The sequence below is a fragment of the Mastomys coucha genome, unplaced genomic scaffold (assembly GCF_008632895.1).
Source record: "Mastomys coucha isolate ucsf_1 unplaced genomic scaffold, UCSF_Mcou_1 pScaffold22, whole genome shotgun sequence".
Taxonomy (NCBI): Eukaryota; Metazoa; Chordata; class Mammalia; order Rodentia; family Muridae; genus Mastomys; species Mastomys coucha.
The window spans coordinates 157,248,369-157,274,371 of record NW_022196905.1 but is presented as its reverse complement, the minus strand read 5'-3'; the positions used below and the strand labels follow the sequence as shown (position 1 = coordinate 157,274,371).

Genomic DNA, 26,003 nt, shown 5'->3' with positions numbered 1-26,003 from the left:
TCTCAAAGAACCAGCTCCTGGTTTGGTTGATTCTTTGTATAGTTCTTTTTGTTTCCACTTGGTTGATTGCAGCCCTGAGTTTGATTATTTCCCACCTTCGACTCCTCTTGGGTGAATTTGCTTCTTTTTGTTCTAGAGCTTTCAGATGTGCTGTCAAATTGCTGGTGTATGCTCTCTCCAGTTTCTTTTTGGAGACACTCAGAACTATGAGTTTTCCTCTTAGGACTGCTTTCATTGTATCCCATAAGTTTGGGTATGTTGTGGTTTCATTTTCATTAAACTCTAGAAAGTCTTTAATTTCTTTCTTTATTTCTTCCTTGACCAAGTTATCATTGAGTAGAGTGTTGTTAAGCTTCCACGTGTATGTGGGCTTTCTATTGTTTATGTTATTATTGAGGAGCAGTCTTAGTCCATGGTGATCTGGTAGGATCCAAGGAATTATTTCAATCTTCTTGTATCTGTTGAAGCCTGTTTTGTTACTGATTGTATGGTCAGTTTTGGAGAAGGTGCCATGAGGTGCTGAGAAGAAGGTATATCCTTTTGTTTTAGGATAAAAAGTTCTATAGATATCTGTTAAATCCATCAGTTTCATAACAGCAGAGGATCCCGCAGCAAGGACAGGCACACTTGCTCAGGACAAAAACACAGCACAGGCCTTTTCCCTCAGACTTTTTTGAGCAGCTCAGTGGAAGTCAGAGCTCACACTGGAGGTGGGTCTTTCCCTTCTAATTCTTTCTGGGGATACTCCACAGAAACAGGTACATTTAATATCGGCCCAGTGATGCAAACAAAAACTGAGCATCGCAGTATATTTGCAAATAACATGATTCAATATTTAAAAGCCCTGGTTTCCCACACAAAACAAATGATTAAATGAATGAATAAAGTTGCAGGATACAAATCCTGAAAAAAATTAATTGTATTCTTTATTCCATAATCAAAAATTCATTTAGAATAGTTAGAAAATGAAATACTTGGGAAATATATTGGGAGGCTTTGGCAAGATATCATTCTACCCAAAGCAACCTACAAATATTTTTTGTTGTTTTTGTTTCTCAAGACAGGGTTTCTCTGTGTATCCTTGACTGGGCCTTGAACTCACTCTGGAGACCATCTGGCCTCGAACTCAAATCGAAGTGCTTCTGCCTCCCATGTGCCAGCTCACAATCTACAAATTTCATACAACCTGAATCAAAACATGTTTTACTGAAATAGAAAAACCTGGTCAAAAAAATGTATGAATCTCAGGACCTCAAATAACCAAAACAATGTTGAACATAAAGAACAAGCCTCTCACTTCACTCCAGAACAAACTAAAATGCTGACGTCATCAACTGTGATGCTGTCACGAAGCCTGGGACCAGTTGAATAAAGATCCTACAAATAAGTTCAACCTTGTATGGCCAATAGATTGTCAACAAAGGAGTCAAGACTGCTCTTTGTGGGCTGGCGAGATGGCTCAGTGGTCAAGAGCGCTCAATGCTCTTCCAGAGGTCCCGAGTTCCAGTCCCAGCAACCACATGGTGGCTCACAGCTGTCTGTAATGGGATCTGATGCCCTCTTCTGGTGTGACTGAAGACAGCTAAAGTGTACTCACATACACAGAATAAAGAAATAATTCTTTTAAATTTTAATTAATTTATTTATTATATGAAAGTACACTGTTGCTGTCTTCAGATGCAGCAGAAGAGGGCGTCAGATCTCATTATGATGGTTGTGAGCCACCATGTGGTTGCTGGGATTTGAACTCAGGACCTTTGGAAGAGGAGTCAGTGCTCTTAACCACTGAGCCATCTCTCCAGGCCCTTTTTTAAAAAATTGCTCTTTGAAGCAGGAAAATCTTTTCAAGTTGTGCTAGGAAAACTGGCAACCCACATGCAAGGGATGAAGTCGAACCATTTCTTTCTATCATATGCAAAAGAATTAAAAACATAAAAAAAAAAAAAAAAGCTTTTTAAAAAAATCCTGGTGGTTCATGCACCTAGGAGGCAGGCAGATCTTGGAGTTTCAGGCCAGCCTGGTCTACACAGAGAAACCCTGTCTTGAAAAAACAAAAACCAAATGTTGCAGTAAATCTCCAACCCCAATAAGCCTATGCAAAAATACAACTCAACTGTAAGCCGCACGCCTAGGCTGGGCAGGGTTACCATTACAGTACTCTATTCCGCAGCTAGGAGATCCCTTACTGCTGTGGCTTCTCTGAGCCATAAGGTTTTGCACCATCTTCTTTCCACCTCTCTTTTCACTATAAGATAGTGTCTGTCTTTCACAGTGAGGCAACAAATAGATGAGTCCTGCTTTCTGGTCCAGGCTACTCATCTGTGTCTTCTGACTGGAGTGCTGAGACCATTGCTATTCAGTCATTGCTGAGCTGCGCGCACTGACTACTGCTCTGCTGGTGTCAATGCCATTCTGACATGGCTAAATCTCCTGTGGCCTATCATCTGAAGGATTCCTTCAAGCCTCTTCTATAACACTGGCTCAGGGGTCATAAAGTCCTCCAGTCTATTTTTGTCAGGGAAGAGTTTGTTCCTCTTTAATTACAACTGGCCCTGTGTGGTAGTCTGGGTTAGCAATTCCTTTGAAAGACATCTTTTCAGGCTCTCCTGGCATTTAAAGCTCCAGGGGCACGCATCTTGTTATTCTGATGTCTTCACGTGTAGCTTGATGTTCTGCGTCACTTTCAATATATTTTCTTTGTTCTGTATATTCAACGTTAATTTTACCATGGTGAAGAGAGGTTCTCCTCCTGAGCTCACCTGTTTGGTGTCCTAAAATGCTTCCTGTGTCTGGGTTGCTATATTTCTCCCTAACTTTGGAAATCTGTTTTTAACACTTTCTATGCTGAATGAGCTTATTCTTGTGTGCTCACATGGTCTGACTTTATAGTGTTACCTTGACATTCCCACCTGAACCCCATCTTTGCCCTTGTCGCCTCGTCAACCTTACTACTTTGCCCTCAAGCTCAGCTGCTCTGACCTACCCAGATCCATTCTATTCACACTTTCCATGAGGGTAGGTTAGGTTTTCATTTCCAGCATTCCAGATGTGTTTCTCTCCAGTCATCCTGTGATTTTATTGAATTCCTCTTTCTTATCTTCTAATATCTTCCTTACATCATTCGGCTGTTTGTATTCTCAATTAGAAACTTATCTTTGCCAGGCATGACAGTGAGTGTACATCACTAATACCAACATTTGGGAGCAGAGACAGGCAGATCTTCTAAAACTTTGAGGTCAGCCTGGTTACATAGTGTACTGGCTGGTTTTGTGTGTCAACTTGACACAAGTTGGAGTTATCACAGAGAAAGAGCCTTCCTTGAGAAAATGTCTCCATGAGACCCAGCTATAAGGCATTTTCTCAATTAGTGATGTGGGGCAGCCCATTGTGGGTGGTGCCATCCCTGGGCTGGAAGTCCTGGGTCCTCTAAGAAAGCAAGCTGAGCAAGCCAGGGGAAGCAAGCCAGTAAGAACATCCCTCCATGGCCTCTGCGTCAGCTCTTGCTTCCTGACCTGCTTGAGTTCCAGTCCTGACTTCCTTTGGAAGCAGTGTGGAAGTGTAAGCTGAACAAACCCTTTCCTCCTCAACTTGCTTCTTGGTCATGGTGTTTTGTGCAGGAATAGAAACCCTGACTGAGACACACAGTGTCTTCCATGTCCACCAGAGTGACCTATGATGGTGAGATCCTGTCTCCAAAAAGAAAAGAAGGAAGGAAAGAAAGAAAAAAAAGTTTTCCTTCTTTGACCACAATTACAGCCCTTTTCAAGTCCTGTCTGAATTTCATCTAATTCACTTTTACTGGATGCCATTATTATAGGATTAGTAATCAATGGAGGAATTAATATTGCTTGGGTTTCATGCCTCTTATATTAGTGCACTGGACTAGGATTTATGACATCGAGGATTATTCATGTTTATTATTTAATCAGCTATATTCTTTCAGTTGAAGCACTCACAACATGGAACTTGGATAGGATATAGTTGAAACCTATATTTCAGAAATAAAGTCCCTCATGTAGGATCTCAAGGCACCTGGTGAGACCTCTATATGCCCCGAGTAGACCATTACCCACAGCCGCTGGATATTCCCACCAGGTAAATATTGTACTAGTCAATTAGCAAAGGTGGCAACTTGGACTTCAGTAGTGTTGGGAACTAAATAAACAAGGACAGGGGAAGGAGGGGAGCGGGAAGGTGACAGGACAAGACAAGTGTGGAAGTCAAATTCTTATTAAAGAACAAAATATAAAGTTTATATTTATTTTGCCTCAAACAAGGTGGCTTTTGACAAACCTTGTCTTAGCTGCTGTTCTGTTGCTGTGAAGGGACGCTATAACCAAGGCAACTCATTAGGACAGCATTTAAATGGGGGGCCTACCTTACAGCAGAGAGAGGGTTAGTCCATGATCGTCAAGGCTGGGTGCATGGCAGCAGGCAGGCATGAAATCAGAGCAGCAGCTGAGAGCTCTCATGTGCTCTAAAAGCTGCAGGCAGGGTGAGCGAGACTGGGCCTGGTGGGGACTTCTGAAACCTCATAGCCCACTCCCAGCTTATCTCCTCCAGCAAGGCCACACCTCCTACTCCTTCCCAAACAGTTCCACTATGGACAATTCAGAAGCATGAGCCTAAGGGAGTCATTCTCATTCAAACCACAAAGGAGCTCTATTTTCTCACTGGAAGTTGTGTATTGAAAAGCATATCTGAGGGCTAGAGAGATGGCTCAGCAGTTAAGAACACTGAATGCTCTTCCAGAGGTCCTGAGTTCAATTCCCAGCAACCACGTGGTGGCTCACAACCATCCGTAATGGGATCTGATGCCCTCTTCTGGTGTGTCTGAAGATAGCTACAGTATACTCATATACATAAAATGAATAAATTTAAAAAGAAAAGCATATTTTTTCAACCTTTTGCATAAATTATACTGGATTCTCAAGGTTGTGACATTATAAAATATTTTTAAACACAAGGTAGAGGTGTGTTGCACCCAAGTCTGAGAGTCTGTGTGGTTATGTGCAAAGGTAATTTAAAACTATCAATTTTGTAAATATTTACAATAACGAACAACAGAGTTTTATTACAATCAAATCCTGTGTGGGGCTTGTATGTTCAACAGCTGAAATTTAGTACTGGAAGGCACTGAACGAGCGTGAAAGTTATGCTAACAAAGTACACACTTCTTTATTAATGTGGATATTTTTAACAGTAACACTTTTTTAAAATGCTGGCACTGTATTTATTTAAGGAGGCGAAAGAAATGCACAGCTGGTGGAAGCACAGAGAGAGGGTCGGTGCCGATGGAGCTCATGGGATTCCTGCTTCACACTCCTCAGCTCTGCACAGATGAGGCAGTAAGACTGTAAGGCCAGAGGTTGGGGAGGACTGGCGCCAAACAGAGGTTCCGTACAGGGCAGGGAGAACCACAGTGCTCACAAACCCACCACGGCGGAGGTGGTTTTCTGCACAAGAGCAAGGCACTCCACGATGTAAGCATGCACTGGATAGGAGCTCATGAGCCTCCACCCCTAAAAGAACTATGGTATCCGGTGGCTTGTGGGCAGCTTTCCTTAAGGGCATGGCTGCTCGTAAGCTGATCAAGTTCCATGGACAGTCTCATCCATACCAGGGGTATATGAACATCACAAATGGGAGTGATGGGTTGTTAAAAATAAAAAGAGGACACAAAGTTGTAGTACTGTGGGGAGGTGGGATGGGGCTGGGGCGTAGGAACGAGTAGGATCAAACACAATGCATGAAACTGTCCAAGAACTGGTCTTGTTGTAAAAGAGGAGGTGAGCAGAATTCCTCATTGCTTCCTGACTACCTGCCATCAGCCGTCTCCCGTGCCTCAGTGGGCAGTACCCCCAAAACCGTGAATCCAAACAGCCTTCTCTCCCCCATGCTGCCCGTCATAGGTGCTCACACTAATAAGAAAAGTAAGTATGAACCCTTTAAAAACTAATATAAAAAAGAACAAGTCCCCAAAGAAACAGTTGGAGAGACATAGGAAACAGAAAAAATATACTGAAGGTCCACTTGGTGTCGCTTACAGAAAATCGGACACACCCAGCCTGCTGCGCAAACCCTGCTCCATCCACTTGGTTCTGGGAGGTCAGTGGAAACCAGGTCCTCAGTACTGAATCCTCTGATTACGAATGGCAGGCACCATGTTTACAGTTCTAGGAAATACTGACTATTGTGCATGCGGAGGCTGGGTGTGTGCACCGTGCCAAAGAGACTCAGTTGGCAATTATAAATGCTGTTCTTGGCTGCTGTATCAGTTGAGGACAGAGTATAAGAGTGGAAAATGAAATTTTTTATCTGTATCTATAACTATGCAGTTACAATTTTTAATGTGCTTAGGAAGTTTAAAGATATAATGAGTTTAGGGTTCCTGACTTGATTGATAGCAGAGGACACAGCAATCCACTGCTGCCACCACAGCTGAGCAGCAATGCTGAACATCCCAAGAATTATATAACTTTCTTTCATGTATCTTTATTTTCAAAAATTTCTAAAGTGCACATGCATTATTTTTAAAATCAAACAGCACATTTTAAAGACAACACCATTCAATTAGATGTGAATTTGATGAAGCTGGTCAGTAGATAAACATGGTTTATTACTTTACCCATGAAAGTAATTTCTACACATGAAGTTCTGCCTCCCTAGGCTGCTTCCAGCTCCTTGGCAGAGGCTGTGTTCTGGTTTGGAGCCCACATCTATGATGGCCTCATGGCAGGGATTCCCAGAAACACAGGGGCAATGCTGCTAGCTGGGGACAGTGCATCCAGTTCACAGCCCCAAGCATGTTTCTAGGTCCATCTTGTATTCAATGAGGACTCATTTGGGCATAGCCACTGGGGTTGTGAAAATACATTTTAAGAAAAATAAATATTCTGCATAATGTATTTACAAGGGTCGGCTGTTTTGTTCCTCGTCCCAGTCACTGGAGGATGGAAAACTGTCACATTTGACAGCCAAGGAGCATCCCAGTCACTGGAGGACGGAAAACTGTCACTTTTGACAGCCAAGGACCATATTCTCGGTTGCTCATGTCAGTTCAGCACAAAATACGGGGCTGAAAATCCAAAACTCTTTTTGATCCCTATTTAAAAATATACAAAATCACAAATTTTGTAAGCTGAGAAGTTTCAAGAAAGAAGTAGAAATGACATTGGGGTCTCCTCTCCCTCACTGATGGTGCCTCTTCTGCATCCTGTCAGGTTCTCCAGGGGCAAGCGAGGGCCACACACGTGCAGGCCGTCACTGAGTCATCACTCGTGTCCACAGAATACTCACACCAACTACACGACACAGAAAGCACAAGGGACAGTTGTGGACAAGGGCACAGGGCTGAGGGCACCATCAGAATTTGAAGAGGTCAATGAAGTGCTCAGGGGACACCGGTGTGAAGCAGCTGTCGGGGTCAGCCGCGGTGCAGGGGTGTCCTGAGTCCTGAGGAGAGAGCGAGGAGATGGGTTAGAGCACATGCTTGAACAGCTATAAGAACACAAGCTGCATTTGGCTGAGTGGACCCCAACCCCTCTCACTGCCATACGAATGATGTGAATTCGATGGGAATGAGCTCCTGGGCGGCCCCCGGGCACATCCATGACAGGTGACAATGTTCTGTAGTCACCCGCAAGGCATGGAAGCTGCTCCTCCTGGCCCACCCTCCACATCCAGCTTCTGGCTCCTTCTTCCCTTTGCAGGCTCGGGGGTGGGGCAGGTAAGCAGTCTCCCTCCACACACAGAAATGAAGGCACATTGCGAGCACTGTCTCAGGAGTAGGTGTGTGGAGTTGGTATTAGCGAAAGCCAAGGAGCTCTGGTTAGTTTTTGTAGAAGTAACAAGAGAAAAAGCTCGCACCACCTGGGAAGGCTCAGCGTGGCTGAGCTGCTTCCCTGGCCTGCAGCACACCGACCACCCTGAGATGCAGGGATGGCTCTTCAATCAGCTTTCTGGGATACAGCTAGCTTGTTGACAGCTGTCACCTGACAGGGCAAGGACAGTGCACAGGATGGAACAGCACGCAGGAAGTACCTTCAACAACCAAGCAAGGTGGTAGTCCTTGGACACGGCGGAGACAGTCAGCAAGGGAGCAGCGAAGGGAGGAAAAGGAAGGAAAAGTCAGGGTTAGACGGAGCGAGGTGAGCTCGGCGAGAGGTGTGAGGCTACACCTGTGAGGATGACTAAGAAATTACAGAACTAGATTTGAGCAACATAAAACATTAAGAAAAGATGGAGCATTTCTGGATACCCCATATTATACAAGGCCAGGTATGACAGCCAGTGGCATTAACCCAATGCCTCATAGCACTTAGAAGGATGGATCTCTTACGAATTAGAGGCCAGCTTGGCCTACATGAAGAGCTTCAGGCCAGCTAGGGCCACATGATAAAAAACCTGTCTCAAAAAATAAATAAAAATAAAAGAGAAAAAAAGAAAGCCCAGGGCAAGAGAAAGAGCTCCACTTCTTTTAAGGTTCCCACACTGGCCATCTGGAAGGCCAAACATAAAACAGTCCTCCTATTTCTACAGAGGAAAACAGATTATCTGGGGAAAGGCCCTCATCTTTTCCATTGTCCTGGGGGTCTACTCTGGGAATAACAATGTAGCTAACTGCAACCTGCATGCATCCCAAGGTCGGACATCCATTTTGGATGCTTAATTTCTCACAGCCCACCGACATCTGCTGATGCTTCTGTGAGGGAGGCAGCCTGTGCTGGCTGCTCCGGTGTACTCTAACTCAAGAGTCTGTCTTTCCCTGTTCAGGGGTGTGTGGCACTTCCTCTGCTCACAGAGGGCAGTTTATGAAGACAGCACAGTAAAGAGGGTCTGTGATCTCTGCCCTGTTACTGCTTCAGTCAAGTTTGCTTCTCCTGCTTGAGGAGGCCTTAGCACCACTGGAAGTGTCTAGCTACTGAAATACTGAGACAAGAAAGGAACAGGCTAAGGCTCCATCCTAGCTTCCCTAGCCCTCTCAGCCTACAGTTTCTACAGGCTTCACAGTCAGGAAACTGAGTAGGGACAGAGAGACATGCACATACTGACTGGTGGCGGCCTCTGTGTGCTGGTAACCTGGGTGGGAACAAACAACTCAGTCTTGCACAGCAGTTGGAAAAATGAAGATGCATCACTCCAGTACAGTGGAAGGAGAGCAGTGGGAAACCAGCCTGGGAGAAGGCACAGGGTCCCCATGAGGACAGGTAGTCATCGGGGAACAGATCAGGCACCAGACAAGAGGCGATTAGCCACAGTGTAGGTCTTGACCATATTCAGGGCCAGGTGAGGACTTGTCACCCCTCTTCCACATTCCTAACAGGCTTCAAGTCCCCTGTGGGTCTCAGTCAACAGTGTTCTCTTAACAGCAGGCACCATTCCAAAGCCACAACACTGTAGCTCATTGGTCACCTGGGCTGCCTGACTGTATCCCCATGCTCTCCCAAGAAAGATGCTGCTTCTGGACAGAGGCATGCCTCGGCAAAGGAGCCATTTAACAGCTTCAGGGGTTAAGAATGGTGCTCCTTACATTTCACACTTAACACTTGGGGAAAGATCCTCGAAGGAGCAGGGCCTCTGGACGGAAGGGAAGTGGGAGACTGTGCTAACAGGACACCCTGCAGGTCCTGGCACTACCCTCCCTTCATCTGTCTCCTAAACCAGGGGGTCTTCTGCACTTCAATGACTTGTTCTGAATTGTGATCACTACGGCAGGCACGTGAGGCCACTTAGATGTAGAAACTCACAGGCCAATTTTTTGGAAAACTGAAAGTCCTCTTTTAGTTAAAGATGTCCAGAGCTTGTGTATTTCATGGAACTTGCACGGAACATTTTCACTCCCCAAAACAAACGGTACAGAGAAGGCAGACATCTTTCTTTGCACTGTTTCCTTTTGCAGATCGGAAAAACACCAAATGTTTTAAGATACTAGTCCAAGAAACACTGGAATCACATATACAACTCTAGGTCTTCTTCCTCCATACATTTACTATTTCCATTGTGTGTGTGTGTGTGTGTGTGTGTGTATGTATATATGTACATATAACCATATAGAATATAATAGAACATAATCTCAGGAAAAATGAAAAGCCCTTTCTAGGAGGTGTTAGTTCACACTGAACATCACCAGTCTCACCTATGCTGACTGGGACAGAGACAGGTCCTCATCTTCTAGAGCACCCAGGTCCTCACTTCTAGAGTGCGACAGGGATGCTGCATGAGAATCCTAGGAGGAGCTGCTGAGCACAAACAGAACCCTGATGGATTCGGGTACCAAAATGGGGCTCCTTTTCCACCCTACCCATGCCCGGGGAAGATGGAACACCAGCAGGCTGTCTTTTGTGCATGTGTGAACTCAGCAGGGAACTGAGGCCAAAGTGAACATAAGAAGACCCTGCTCTTAAGAGGGCATGTTCTAGAGAACTGTCCACCTGCTGCAAAGCCACTTCACACGCATTTTAAATTTTCAGACAGAAAAGAATCAAGGTCGGAGAGGACAAACTCTCCTTGGCTTGCTGAAGACAGCAGCAGCACCCACAGCTTTACTCCTCTGCTCGGCTCTGGACCTTCATAATAAAAGGCTATGCGGTTGTAAATGGAGTTTGAAATGAAAAAAAAAATTAAAAAGTTATCCTTTGCCAACAATTTAGAGCTTACCTTGTGTCCCAAATTTAGATAGGTATAAAGCAAAACCATCTGAGCATATTATAGAACGAAGGGATACACGGACTCTTCTCTGGTTATGGGAAACACACTATAGTCACCAGAGACAAAATGTGTGGTGAGATTTCAAAACAGCACAACAGGATGAAGGACTCCTGGTTTACTGTTCAGATATAAAAATTACTGATAGGGACATTCAAGGTTTTCACTAAGGGACCAGTCTTTGCTGGTAGGAAGTTTCAGTCTTGTACAGTCTGCACATTTACTCTGAGGCCCGCGCTTCCCATGGTTCTATGGCCTACCTAAGAACCTGGCTTTGAGAAGAGAGGCTAAAGGCTGCCCCTGACCCCTTTGGGCAGTGCGCCTGACTTCCAGGTGTTCCGAGAGGGCACGGGCAGACAAGGCCAAGTTCTTTATTTAGGCCAGGTGTGAGGCGCTGCTCAGAAGTGGATGCTCAGGGGCAGATACTCAAGGATGGACATTCAACGACGGATGCTCAGGAGCAGGCTACATCTGCAGCAAGGACAGTGCCTCCACGCAGAAGCGGGCAGCACTCAGCTCTCAGCACCGCTGACCTTCCAACATGAGTGCATTTGTATAGATCCCGCTTTCAGTGACGTTCCCATCCCATCGCGGGTATTATTTCCCATTTTCTCCCCTCTCTGCCCAGGATGCAGATGAACAATCTGCTCCCACACTCCAAGTCCATCCTAAGTCCTTACCTTCCAGAAGAGGATGCTGCAATGGCGGCAGAAGTGTAAAGTGTCTCCGTACTGCTCTTTGGTCGGGTAATACTTCTGAAGTGTAAAATACATCAGCTTCCACTCGATGTGACCTTTTTCTGAAAGGATCAAATGTCTACAGAACTAAAAAAAGACAATTCTGTTCAGAATTATTTGATTTTTTTTTTTTTTTCTGAGACAAGGTTTGTCTGTGTAGCCCTGGCTGTCCTGGAACTCACTCTATAGACCAGACTGGCCTTGCCTCTGCCTCATTTGATGATTTTTTAAAAACATGCAATAGGTAATTTTTTTTTTTTAAGGCAGAGAAGTGCACAAAACATTTTAAGACTGAAATTAAACTTACTTGGATTAAATCAATGAGGAAGAAGTCAAGAACATCAGGGTGTGCCTGCACAGTGAGAGCAAGCAGCCGTGAGACAGATGGAAGATAGCTCTGAAGGAGGTCTGTGATAGCTGAGTATTTAACAAGAGACTTGGATGCAGGATAAATAACGCACACTCACTTCTTAACTTGAGAATGGATAATGGACTTGAAAAAGTATTTCTACTGACAAGACCCACCAAATGGTCAATGTCCTCATGAAGAGATAGCAACCACCTGAAGCGGAAGGATGTGCCACCTCGTACCGAGTGGGGTGGCAACAATTAGAAAGTCAGACAATAGCTAGTGCTGGGGACGGTGGAGAGAATCGAAAGCCTGGGATACTTCTGGTAGGAAAGCCAATGGGGTGGCCACCGTGGAAAACAGCACAGTTTCTCCAGGGACTAAACACACCAAGTGAATTGTAATTCCACCCCTGGGAAGTTACTTCAGAGAAATGAAAACCGTGCCTGCACCCAAACCTATTGTACTGGCTGGTTTTGTGTGCCAACTTGACACAGGCTGGAGTTATCACAGAGAAGGGAGCTTCAGTTGGGGAAGTGCCTCCATGAGATCCAGCTGTGGGGCATTTTCTCAATTAGTGATCAAGGGGGTAGGGCCCCCTTGTGGGTGGTGCCATCCCTGGGCTGGAAGTCTTGGATTCTATAAGAGAGCAGGTTGAGCAAGCCAGGAGAAGCAAGCCAGTAAGGAACATCCCTCCATGGCCTCTGCATCAGCTCCTGCTTTCTGACCTGCTTGAGTTCCAGTCCTGACTTCCTTTGGTGATCAACAGCAATGTGGAAGTGTAAGCTCAATAAACCTTTTCCTCCCCAACTTGCTTCTTGGTCATGATGTTTGTGCAGGAATAAAAACCCTGACTAATACACCTATCAAGGGATGTCTGTAGCAACAATTCTACTAGCTACACAGCGCCAGGAAACCCAGTGTCCCTAACCAGATGAAAACCAAGGTAGGAAAACATGGCATGCCAAAAAACAGACTCTGTAGTCCCCAAAGGAATGAAGCTTTGCTTCCTACTACAAATACATCCTGAAGGGCATTATGGGGTGGGGTAGGGTCACACCACACATCCAGACCAGGAAATTCAGTCAGAAAGTAAATGAGAGGTTGCTTCGGGCTAGAGGGAAGCTGAGATGACAGCCGACGGGCACAAGGCTCCTGAGGCAATAATGGTGTCCCAAAACCAAGCACAGTGACAGAGACACAAACTGGGTAGGATCTAAATGAAGTATTCCCCAAATGTGTGGGCAATATAATTTGGGCCATGAGGAAATAAAGCGTATGACTAGATCAGGTCTGCATACATAGGAACTGTGTAGCTGACAGGCATGGCTTTGTTCATTTATGAATAGATGCCCTTGTCTAAGTGTGCTATGGCTTTTTAGGAGTGTTTTGCTTCTTATTACTGAAAACAATCTCTTGTATACCATGTAATCAGCCACACCTTTTATAATAATGGAACCTATGAGGGACTCTAACTTCTACTACAGTTTGAAGAGCAGAGGGACCAATTACAGGCCTGGCTATGGCAATTTCCATGTCCTTTAAGCACCATGGAAACATGAGTTTTCAGAGACAAAAATACCTCTGTCTTGCCTTCTCTTCGCTCCTCACGGTTCCATGCCCACAATGTTCCCAGGAGGAACACCCACATTCTCAGATGTTTCCCCTCCACATGAGAACCTGAGGCCTTTCTGTTACTCAAGTCTCATATCTACACCAGCTGCTCACATCAAGCACATCTTGCCAATGGCTCCTGCTGATGTCGCTAAGGACAGCCAAACCAGGACCCGCACAGCCTCCAGCTTCACTGCGGTCCTTCCTAACCTACACTGCTGGCCTGACTCCCAACCGTAAGCTACTGCGAACCCTGAGAAGCCAGGGTCCTGCTGTTAGTCACGCATGAAGAACTGTTAACATCTCACAGGTTCAGTGACCTGATTCAACAAGAAAATGCACACCAAAAGATGCACTCATATGGTGCTGACAGAAAATTCCAATCTATGTTCTCATAGAGGGTGAACACTGTTGCAAACAGACTTTTAACCTCTACAGTATTTCAGCAAGGAATTTCCAGGACTCATAAAGGAACAGCCAGCCAATATCCTGAAGGGGTGTGTGACATCTGGATATATAATGCCCATCAGGCGCTCTGGTTGCCCAGCCTGAGCCCTGGTTCCTCGCCCCTATGGTATCCTTGTAGGTAGGTCCCAGAGCAATGTGTGATGCATAGGCCCATCCCAGACAGACATTTATTCATCATCCTATCTATGGCTCTAAATCTTTCCTCCAAGATTAACCTCTCTCCTGCATCGCTGATGCCAACTCAAATCCAATCTCAAAAAGGAGGGGGAAGAAACATGGCTGCCATCTGAGAAAGATGTAAGAAGAGACAGGATGGCTAAGCATCCAGGGAGCAATGGACGTCCCCTCCCACTCAGATGGAGTAGCCCAAGCCTCTTGCTAGGTGGGCTAGCAGCCTACTGAGCCATTCTCAGGCCAGCCTCTACACACCCCAGTCCCATTTACCACGCTCATCCATCTGCAGCATCCTCACTGCACTGCTCCATGGGTTTGGGCATTTCCTCAGAGTTCTGCTTAGGACTCTCCTAGGGTCCTGGCTGGGCATGAACATCATCCCTGACCAGCACCTCTCATGTCCACACCAGTGTTTCTCTCAAGCAAGATCCTGAGAGCCATATAAAAGGTGCCCTGTGTTCCGGATGCTTCACTGGACTTTTTAAGCCGGATGGAATCTCAAATGTGGCTAAGACTCCTGATTCCTTCTTCAGAATTTCTACTCTGCCCAGACTTGCCATGAACCAGGCACAATCTTAGCCCCACTTCAAAATGCTCCCGTGTCTCAGTTATGTCCACATCTATAAGACAATGAGACACTTGCCCCTTCCTACTCTTGTATGAAACACGTGCTGTCTTGTGCAGTAAGCCAGGAATGCCTAGGTGCTGCAGAAGCGCAGAGGTAGGGACTTCACTATGGAGCGGGAGAGTCAACTAGCAAGACACTGAGGACCTCAAGAAGGTACCACCAAGTGGGAAGCACAGAAGCTACAAGAATCCGCTGACTCTTCAGGGCCTCGGGCTGACAGGAGGAGGCAGAGCCACAGTGTGACCTATTAGGGAGAGACCACCTTGACTTCCCAGTGAGTAGGATACAGCTCAGCTAGTTAAGTTATTTGGTACTAGGGCATTTTTAGAATCATGATTCCTTTTCAATAGGGAGAATAAGCCTTGTAATGACAGAATTCAGAAGCACCTTCAGTGTACTCTAGTTACTATCAAATCTAAGGATATGGAGTCACAACGTCCCCAACTTCATTTGAGCCCAGACGATGGTGACCAGCTGACTTGACTCAAGGGACTCAACTACACACTTGTAGATAGAATTTTGGCTTCTTTAAAAAACACAGAAATGGCCAAGCAGTGGGGGCACATGCCTTTAATCCCAGCACTTGGAAGGCAGAGGCAGGTGGATTTCTGAGTTTGAAGCCAGCCTGGTCTACAAAGTGAGTATCAGGACAGCCAGGGCTACACAGAGAAACCCTGTCTCGAAAACAAAACAAGCAAGCAAACAAACAACAAACCCACAGAAACATTGTGAGGAGAATATGGTTTTGTTTTAACCCAAGTGTGGGATATGGAGCAGCTGACTATGATTTGCTTTGTGCTCTAGCACAGGTGTGATTTTACCAGCTGCAGATAAGTTTCTGTGACTGTGTAAGGTCTGGAATTCTAGGGGTTTTTCAGAGGGTATACATGCTAGGGCCCCAAGAAGCAGCGGGGGTTAGGGGACTGGGTTGGGTTGCTGGTTGGATGTTGGTGGATGGTTGGTTGCTGGTCGGTTGTTGTTGATTACTGTTTATTAAATAGTTGTGTGCAAAAAAGAAACAAAAAAGAGAAATCAGATATCCTGATGGTGAAGATGAAACTTGACCCATGGAACCTGATACCCCTAATTATCAGGAAGTAGTCTAATAATAATGTCACTCCCTTCCTAAGCCCTGACCTATTCAGAGTCTCTTTCCTTTCCTCTCTCTCCTTTCTTCTTCCTTATCAGGGTTAGAGCGTCGGCAGGTGGAGAAGGTGGAGAAAGAAGAGGCCATGAAGCAGCAGAGCCAGCTGCCAGGCTTACCTGCTTCTCGGCAAAGTGGTACTGACACAGTCGCTTCCATAGCCGCCGGTCTTCACTGAGCATGTACAGGGTTGGGGTGACCTGGCCCAGAGTCACAATGTCCCAGCCATCTGAGAAACGGTACAGGATGTTGTTCAGCATGTGCAAGGGCAGGTCACTGAGTGTGAGACCAGTGTTCACCTGCTAAAAGGAGACACAGCGGTGTCATGTGGAGAAAACACAGTGGCTTTCTTCAATAAAAAATACTGGCCACGCTGGAGAGACAGCTCTAGCGTGACTACAGGGAGCAGGCCATGCGCTCTGATGGCCACTTCGGCCTTCTTCACTGCTAAGCAGGGCGGTCTCACAGGGGCCGGCATATAGTGATTTCCCCGTGCTCAGGAAGTTACCCTTGGACATGCCTGCCCCCACTCTAGTGGGTCTGAAATGTGGACCTGCTGATGACATTAATCCTGCCTCATGGCAGCAAGTGACGTAAGGGTCCTGAGGTGGTCTGCACCGTGAGTCATCTAGGGACAGGCCAGAGTCTATACAGTCTCCCCAGCTTTATTGTATCTATTGTTAAATCTAAACTCCCTCCTCATTGACTACTTAGCATGTTTATGATATACAATATGGTTAACACAAAATAATCAAGCTTCTGTAGGGCAGAGAGAGATGAAAGACTCTCGCCCATCATGGGCGAGAGCATCTGCCAGCTGTTGGTCTGACGGGTTACTTTATAGATGCTCGGCAACTGCAGGACTCAACGAAGGATGTCTCAAGAGGATATGCAGACAGCCAACAAGTATATGCAAACACTCAGTATCACTAATCATAAGAGATGCAAATGACAAATGCTGGTGCTGAGTGCAAGGGGAACTCTCAGGAACTATGGATAGAACAGCTGCATGGAGGCTCCTGAAACAATAGAAACAAAATCGCCATGTGACCCGTAGTGCTGCTAAGGGGTATGCATCCAACCCTGGGACTGAAATCACATGCTTATAGTAGTAGCAGGATTCATGGTAGCCAAGACATGGAGTCGCCTACTGCCCACTGATGTAACTTCATAAAAAAAATGTGTTATATATTATTCAAGCACAGGAATAATGACATACTGTCCTCTTCAACATTCTGAATGGAACCATGGGTTATCCTGTTATGTGAAAGAAGTCAAGAACAGTAAGACAAAATACCATGTTCTATGTTACATGCAGAAAGGGAAAACTGGTCTCAAAGAAGTAGAATGTGAAACAGTGGTAGCCATAGCTGGGGAAAGACGGAGAGAAAAGGGTAGAGAATACATGGCTAATGGGCCCAGGAGAGGAGAGATGACTTCTACTGTTTATTAGCACTAACAACTCATTGAAAACCTCAGAGAGGGCTGGAGAGATGGCTCAGCGGGTAAGAGCACTGACTGCTCTTCCGGAGGTCCTGAGTTCAAATCCCAGCAACCACATGGTGGCTCACAACCATCCATAATGAGATCTAACACCCTCTTCTGGTGTGTCTGAAGACAGCTACCGTGTACTCACATATGATAAATAAATCTTTAAAAAAAATAAATAAAATGGAACCTCACGAAATTGAAAATCTTCTGTAAGGCAAAGGATCCCATTATTTGGACAAAACAGCAGCCTACAGAATAGGAAAAGATTGAAAAAGAAAGAAAGAAAGAAAAGCCTCAGAGAGCTGGTAAATATATGAGGCAACAGTTGCCAACTGCCCTGACACAGTCTTCGGACATCACAGACCTATAAAGCATCAGACTGCATCTCCTAAGTACATACAATTTTTCTGTCAAATAAAAATAAATTTAGGTCAGGTGTGATGGTGCTCACCTTTAATCCCAGCACTCCACCGGCAGAGGCAGGTGGATATCTGAGTTCAGGCCAACATGGGCTAGCTACAAAGCCAGTCCGAGATATGCAGTATGATTCTGTCTCAAAAAAAAAAAAAAGGAAGGAGGAAGGAGAGAGAGAGAAAGAGAGAGGGAGAGAGAGAAAGACACCACAAAACCAAACAAAGAAAAGAAACATACCTTAGTCATCTGAAGATTCTGCAGCTGCTGTTGCCAGTTGAGAACCGTCTCTAAGCGGCAAATCCAAATGTTGATGTTTCCAACTAACACTGACTTCCCCACCCCTCTAACAAGGATGCAAAGGGTCGAGCTCAAGTCTTGGAGAAGGTCTTTGATCAGACGAGGATTCTGGTGGTCATCAAGAACTGATAAAACGAAAACAAGCAAGGACTGCTAATAATTAACCCAAACGTCTATCAACACAGAAAGAAATAGCAAAACGTGATCCTTTTACACACTGGGATATCCTCAAGATAAGGGATGGAGGAAATCCTGACCTGTGTCATGAGCTCAAACAAGAAGTCTGCTGTGGGAGAAGATTACAGAAGGGGATAGAGCATTGTATAGCTCCGTGTAACTCCGTGTACACAAGTCTCTCGGTCAGCAGACACAGATGCAACCATGGGGTAGGAGGAGGGGCTGGCCAGGGAGAAGCCGGTGTGTGGTGGGTGCAGGGTGTTAGGTCCAGAAGCCGTTCTGGAGATAGCAGCGGCTGTGACACACACACATGCAGTGCTATTGAACATATGCTGAAAGTTGTTGAAAATGATAAATTTTCACATATCACATGTATTTTATCTTGTTAAAAACCAGGGACCTCATTCGTGGCAATTTAAAAGTGGCATCATTTTTCAGATGTCACAACTGTTAATAGAGTTTTAAAAGCTTTAAAATGCTACCTGACTACATTTTTGGTTGGGTCTACTATTTTGCCTGTAAATTAGTCAGTGTATGCTTTCTCTTATACTTATAAGGATAATATTTAAAAAGCTCATATACACTATTGCATACACACAGAGTAAAGTTGCTTTTTCTTAGAGTCACTAATAGGTAAAGGTAAGTATATTAAATTAAGAGGAAAAGTATGACTCACATAGTGCCTAAGTCACAAAGCTGCATTCTTACAGATTACAGAACCCAAGGGTTGAATGAACTATGACCGGTTAACCATGAAAGGACAAGGATCTTTGTAGGACTGGGTCTCTCTGGGATTAGCTCTTTCCTTGGAACAAAAGGTTTAGCTGCTGGAGAGAACCATCTTTTGGCCTAGTATCAGAAAAAGCCCCTCCCCCTGCACCAAGTTTCCAGTTAAGATTTAGACTTCAAAGTTCTGGTGCTGCAGATGCAATAATGGCATGGGGCGGGGCACCAACTCCTTCCTGATCAATTGGATTTGAGTATTTGCTCCATGGCAGGAGATGTCAGTCTGGTACACCTGCTCACAGGCCTGCAGCTGGAGGGTGGACAGCAAGACAAACTTGGTATACCACAGCTCTGCTAGATGAACATGTTAGACTGTTTCCAATAGTTACTTTCATAGTCATAGCCCAGTACTGCTCTCAGCCGGCCAGGGCAGAGCAGTTTATCTCTGCAGTGAATGATGGTTAATACAGAGATTCTTCACTAGTCCAGGATAGGGAATATAGTGCAATGAAATGCCGCCTTCTGAACATGCCATAGCCACTGCAGTCAGTCATGGGCGCTCAGCAGCTATGGCTGCCACTGCAGTCAGTCATGGGCGCTCAGCAGCTATGGCTGCCACTGCAGTCAGTCATGGGCACTCAGCAGCTATGGCTGCCACTGCAGTCAGTCATGGGCGCTCAGCAGCTACGGCTGCCTGCCTAAGTAGGAGGGGAACCAGGGGAAAAAGGGATCAGCAAGTGTCTTAGTTAGTTACTATTGCTGTGATAAAACACCATGATCAAAGCAACCTGGGGAGGAAGGGGTTTATTCAGCTTACTCTTCTAGATCACTGTCTACCACTGAAGGAAGTCCAGATAGGAACCCAAACAAGGCAGGACCCTGGAGGCAGGAGCTGATGCAGAGGCCATGGAGGGATGCTGCTGACTGGCTTGCTCCTCCTGGTTGGCTCAGCCTGCTTTCTATAGAACCCAATCCCATCAGCCCAGGGATGATACCACCCACAATGGGCTGAGCCCTCCCCCATCAGCCCAGAGATGGCATCACTCACAATGGGCGGGGCCCTCCCCTATCAATCACTAATTTAAAAAAATACCTCAGAGGCTTGCCTACAGCCTGATTCAAGGAGGCATTTTCTCAATTGAAGCTCCCTCCTCATAGATGACTTTAGCTTACATAAAGCTGACATAAGAGTAGCCAGTACAGAATGGGTAAGAGCTGGGTATAGAACCAAATACAACCCAAAAGAGCACGTAACTGTCAAAAATGTTATAAAATTAAAATCAGCAATGGTTTCCCACTCCTATGAATATGCTGCACTAAGAAATAATGAATTGTGTAAATGGCCAGGTTATATACTCTGTAAATTTTTAATCAATAAATAGTTTATTTTAAAAAAGACAACAGCCAGTGGTGGTGCACTCCTTTAATCCCAGCACTTGGGAGGCAGAGGCAGGCGGATTTCTGAGTTCAAAGCCAGCCTGGTCTACAGCCAGGCTACACAGCCAGGGCTATACAGAGAAACCCTGTCTCAAAAACAAACAAATAAACAAACAAACAAAAACAAAAACAACAAAAAGGGCAACAAATGTTCCAGTAATAATCTTACCCTTTTGGACGATTTTATCCAAAATGTTAAAGTAGTTCTTCTGTGCCACTCCACTCAGTGAGGTTAACTGGGACTTCGCAATTAGCTGTAGTAGCTTGAAGAAAGAAGAGAAATGCTAAGCTGTCTATGAATCCGTTCACTATGGAAACACTGTGGTCCGCCACTGGAGCACGGTGTGAGGTCACACAGTGGAGCCCTGTGTGAAGTGCACCCACATGAACATCTAGCAAGGCAGTTTCCGGCAAGGACTGCTATGCGTGTGTGCTGTGGGGACTCGCCTCCAGCTCCTGAGGTAAGGAAGCCTGCTTTCTTTCTGGCTCAAGAGTCTCAACAGGTCCACTGCAGGCAGGTGAGATAGTACATGCTCAGCCTCCTGGCTGAAGAGGACCCTGGGCACTACCAGACGGCCCCCATGCTCCTACATGCTCTTACCCACTGTCGAACGCTGACCAGACAATCAATCGAACGCTGACCAGACAATCAAGACATCAGCAGGCCCTTCCCTCCAAGTTCAGATTGTCACAATCTTAAAAAGACTGCCACACTCAAGGTGTCCTCAGCGGTGGCAGCCCTTCAGGTGCCGCCTCACACATTGTAGAAAAGCAGGGAACCAAGCAAGATCACTGTGAGCCAACCGTGATGTAAAGACGGCACCTCATCCTGACGCCTGTGCCTTCCGCAGCCCCACAACCACCTACTACATACAACCCCTAATACGACCGTCTGTCACACTGAGCCCTGCTGGCACTGCACAGGGCTGCTGTGTCCTCCCGTGCTTCCTGTTCCCCTCCATTTTGACTTGTATCTTCCCACCCCCCACCCTCCATTCCCTACTTTAGGTTCCTACATTCTAGGTATTTACTATGAATAACCTGGAGCTGCGGTGTACATTTTGACCCAAACTAGAAACATTTACTTCACCAACCTGTTGGCATCTACTGATACAATAAAGGTTTGCCCTTAATTCTGACATGTCTTTATAACTTATAAAGACTCCTTCTTCTGTCTCTGTGGTTCTTTTACAACTCAGGCTGGCTTACGTTCCTGTCTTCTAAAGGTATTTCTGTAATGTAACTCTATATGACTCTCTCACCCTCTCTGGCCTCAGGATACATCCAGCTATGTCACTTGCCTGTTCTAAGTCACAACAAACCCGCCACCTTCTCAGCTCTCCTCCCTTCTATAGCTCTGCCGTGGAATAACATCGGGACCCTAGTTTGCTATCATCTTAGCCCGAGAATGCCTCACAACAAAATGGAGCCTCAGGAGACCTGAGGTGGACAGCAAGACTAAGGCAGTGTGACAAGGGTTCTCGAGGAAAAGCCCTGGGCCACACAGCTCTGCCGCTAAGTGCTACCACACATGTAAAGAGCCAATACCACTTCTCAAAATACTCCAAGAAGGGAAGGAAGTCTTGCAAATGCCCACCATGAGACTTGCATGTCAATACCAAAAGCAAATTAGAAGACAAAAACACCAAAACACTACAGGACAAAAAAATTCAACAAAAAAAAATCAAACCAAGAAACCATGCTAAAATCTGCTCCCCTGCCCAATGCCAGGAAACAGAAAGCAGTTGCATAGCACGTCTCTCACCACCACTCGAGACTCCAGAAATGACGCGAGCCATTTCTCACGGGAAACCAGTCAGCAGAGTACACATTAATAGTGTAGGAAAGCTCATAACCCTCTCAAGAACACATAAAGACATTTGCTCAAACCCAACAAGGTCTTAGATAACAATCAAGTATAAAAGGAACAAAAGGACTAAGGACACATGAGCCAGCCCAGGGCTGCTACCACTGAGGACACACGGGCCAGCCCAGGGCTGCCACCACTGAGAACACACGAGCCAGCCCAGGGCTGCCACCACTGAGGACACACGAGCCAAGGCTGCCACCACTGAGGACACACGAGCCAGCCCAGGGCTGCCACCACTGAGGACACACGAGCCAAGGCTGCCACCACTGAGGACACACGGGCCAGCCCAGGGCTGCCACCACTGAGGACACACGAGCCAGGGCTGCCACCACTGAGGACACACGAGCCAGGACTGCCACCACTGAGGACACACGAGCCAGCCCAGGGCTGCCACCACTGAGGACACATGAGCCAGCCCAGGGCTGCCACCACTGAGGACACACGAGCCAGCCCAGGGCTGCTGCCACCATTGAGGACACACGAGCCAGCCCAGGGCTGCCACCACTGAGGACACACGGGCCAGCCCAAGGCTGCCACCACTGAGGACACACGGGCCAGCCCAGGGCTGCCACCACTGAGGACACACGGGCCAGCCCAGGGCTGCCACCACTGAGGACACACGGGCCAGCCCAGGGCTGCCACCACTGAGGACACACAAGCCAGGGCTGCCACCACTGAGGACCCACGAGCCAGCCCAGGGCTGCCACCACCGAGGACACACGAGCCAGCCCAGGGCTGCCACAGTGAGCAGAACACCAAAGCTCCCTACGATCTGAAACAAGCTCCTTCACCCCTCATGTTGCTTTCTGTTGGAGTATTTTATCACAGCACCAGGAAGCTGACACCGAGCTATTAACAGGGCAGGGTTAATTATATTCTAAACAGGTATAAGGACCTGTATAAGTATAATTACCAACTCTTTTAAGAAAACTTGTTATTTAGAAGCATAACAAGTCATTTCTTCTTTTTTGTTTTGTTTTATTTTATTTTTAAAGATTTATTTATTCTATATATTTTATGTATATAAGTACACTGTCACTGTCTTCATACACACCAGAAGAGGGCATCAGATCCCACAGACGGTTGTGAGCCACCATGTAGTTGCTGGGAATTGAACTCAGGACCTCTAGATGCTCTTAACCACTAAGCCATCTCTCTAGTCCCCATCACTTCTACTTTGTAAAAAAAAGATTATTTACAGAAGTATTTTAGAAGTCTTTAGAGTATATTTAGATAGCACTAGTATTGTGAGAGCTGACCTGCATCCTCCCTGGACACTTGACTCCTCCACTCTTGAACAAGCTCCATAAACAGGACAGAGGCACTTAGATGCTCTGCAGGGGCTCAGGAGCCCCTGTCCCATGTACACTGGGCACTAGAGGACGCCATGGCTGCCTCTCCTGCACCCACTAGTGCTGCCTAGAATCACACTAGCTGAGGCCAAGAGCCACCTAGTCTTACATCTCTGTCCTGTAGCAACACTTCTAAATGCCTTGGAGGCAGTAAGAGCCTCCAAGCAGCACTGGGAATGGGCTAGCTGGTGTGAAACCTGACTGGTCCTTTACCCACAATGCAGTGAGGTGGATGAACCACAAACAAAAGCAAACTGCAAGTGGGCTAATACAGCACGACCATTCCCTTCTGAAGGGCCCAAGGCGGAGACTCCTCAAAAGCCATCAGTACTGCAGGGAGACTTTCTGGGGTTCTATTCTGTACAAACCAGCTGTTCCTCCTTATCTAACAAGGCTCATTCTGAGTGAACATGAGAACCTGAACACGCATGCAGAGTCATGGGGATCCTCAGGAGCTCGAATGTAGGTGTTTTCAAGCAAAGGACCCTGTAATGTCTTAGTTCCTGTGGCCTCTGGGACGTCAGTGTTGCACCTCCATCCATGTCTTCTCCTGAGCTGTCCCTGTCCCTTCTGGACACAGACAGGTGACCTTTATGGAATATCTCACACTTGTAACCTTAAACTAGTCATTTGAGAGTCAGCAAAGAACCACTTACTTTGACCACATAAGTGAACCTTCTGATATCCTGAATGGCGCTTGAGAAGTCTAGCCGGTTGAAGGCTTCTCCCAGGGTGCAGTAGCCATGCCTCTAGAAGATATCAGTCAAGCAGGAAAGTCAACCAGCCAAGTAAAATCAGTTAACAGCCGACGTCGGTTAGGACGTAAAAGTCTCTAATGAAAGGCATTTGTATTAATTCTAATTAATTCTAAAACCCATGTCAGATATAAATGAGAATAGAGCAAAAGGCGGCAATGCTAAATGTAAGCCAATTGTATGTGCCTGAGACATGAGGAAGCAGTTGGCTTTTGGGGTGCTCAGCTCACATGATCCCAGCCTGGAAACCAGCTGTTGTCAGGCTTGGGTCATACACCCTCAGGCCTACTCACGCCTGTCTTTCAGAGTTTCGCACCCTGCTGGTACAATAAGTATTTATGAAACGCCACTCTGCTTTCCTTGCTGGGGACAAGTGGGGTGCACAGGAGCCTCAGGATCTGGGGGTGTTCATGCTCAGGGAGCATTTCTCTGCAGGGAGCTCTCGCTGCTCTGCTGCAAACGTGCTCAACCACCAAGGCTCCCACCAGGAAGCCTTACGGGGACCACTGGCAACAGGAACCAACTCTGAAAGACAGGCGTGAGTAGGCCTTAGGGTGTATGACCCAAGCCTGACAACAGCTGGTTTCCAGGCTGGGATCATGTGAGCTGAGCACCCCAAAAGCCAACTGCTACAATGACATACAGAGGCCTGGGGATCAAGAATGAAACATAAACAATTTCTCCTCAGGGTCATAAGTAAAGAATTGCCATTCTGTCTGAAAAATCTTCTGTTTTCTGTATAGGTCTGTACAGATTTTACCTCAGGTCAGGACAGATCTTAAAACTTCTTTCTGCATCTGAAATCCCTAAACTACACCCAAATTTCTAGTTCAGAGTTTGGGGGTAGGTGAGCTGGCAGGCAGTAGGGAACCAGAGCTGACTCAGAGCTGAAGGTTGTTAGAGCTGCTGACGAGCAGCGGACACAGCAAAGGATCTGCTGACCTTGTGGGGAAACTATGCAGCTCTAAGAACAGCCCGAATGTGCACAACCCAACCACACATTCGCACCTCACATTGACACCCGTGTTTTCTCAGCATTTGCGACAGGCCAAGCACTGCTGTGGAGTTGTGGGGACGCAAAGGACAGAGTATGATGTATAATTTGAAGTGCATCTCACTTTAAGGAAAAACCTTATGGTGACATCTCTTTGTGGTGGTAACTCACTCACACGGAACAAGGTCAGCGTGATTCAGGAGCACCTGTCTGCAATGGCCCAGGTCACTACAAGGATAAAAGATGGTGCAGGACCCAACACACACTGGCCAGCCAGACCCCATCCCACGAAGCCACAGGATGCCCTGGCAGGCTCCTAACAAATTCCCTTTTTGTTGCTTTTCCCAGGTAGAATCCACAGGACTCAGAAAATTAGGGAGGTATTTAATTGAGCTTGGCTTTGTACAATTAGGTTAGCTCTGACAGTCTTTGAATGGTATATATGTCAAGGACTGGACCCATGCCACAATCACTTAAGGACATTAACCATCACCAAGTAAGCAAGCTTTCTTCCCACAATCAAGTATCTTCTAGGAAAATGAAATAGTTTAAGGACATAATCGGGAAGGTGCCTGCCACCGAGTCTAACAACTGGAGTTCAAGCTCCAGGACCTACATAGTAGAAGGAGAAAGCTGACACCTACAAGTTGTCCTACAAGTAGACCTCCC

At 46.3% G+C, this 26,003-nt stretch overlaps 1 protein-coding gene across 3 annotated transcripts in view; it reads right to left on the bottom strand.

Moving 5' to 3' along the window:
* Positions 1-5,153: 5,153 nt before the first annotated feature.
* The window catches only part of Fbxo25 (F-box protein 25), a 34,201-nt gene continuing 13,351 nt past the window's right edge, over positions 5,154-26,003 (bottom strand). The window contains exons 5-11 of one of the 3 annotated variants that reach the window (XM_031339163.1): positions 24,242-24,334; positions 20,533-20,626; positions 17,964-18,148; positions 15,941-16,123; positions 11,388-11,531; positions 8,044-8,070; positions 5,154-7,455 (exon numbers count right to left, since the gene is read on the bottom strand). In XM_031339163.1, coding sequence (XP_031195023.1) covers positions 7,366-7,455; positions 8,044-8,070; positions 11,388-11,531; positions 15,941-16,123; positions 17,964-18,148; positions 20,533-20,626; positions 24,242-24,334 — 816 coding nt within the window. In that variant the 3' untranslated portion in view covers positions 5,154-7,365. The remainder of the gene's footprint in view (positions 7,456-8,043; positions 8,071-11,387; positions 11,532-15,940; positions 16,124-17,963; positions 18,149-20,532; positions 20,627-24,241; positions 24,335-26,003) is intronic. The other 2 variants (XM_031339164.1, XM_031339166.1) reach the window with 2 other exon arrangements.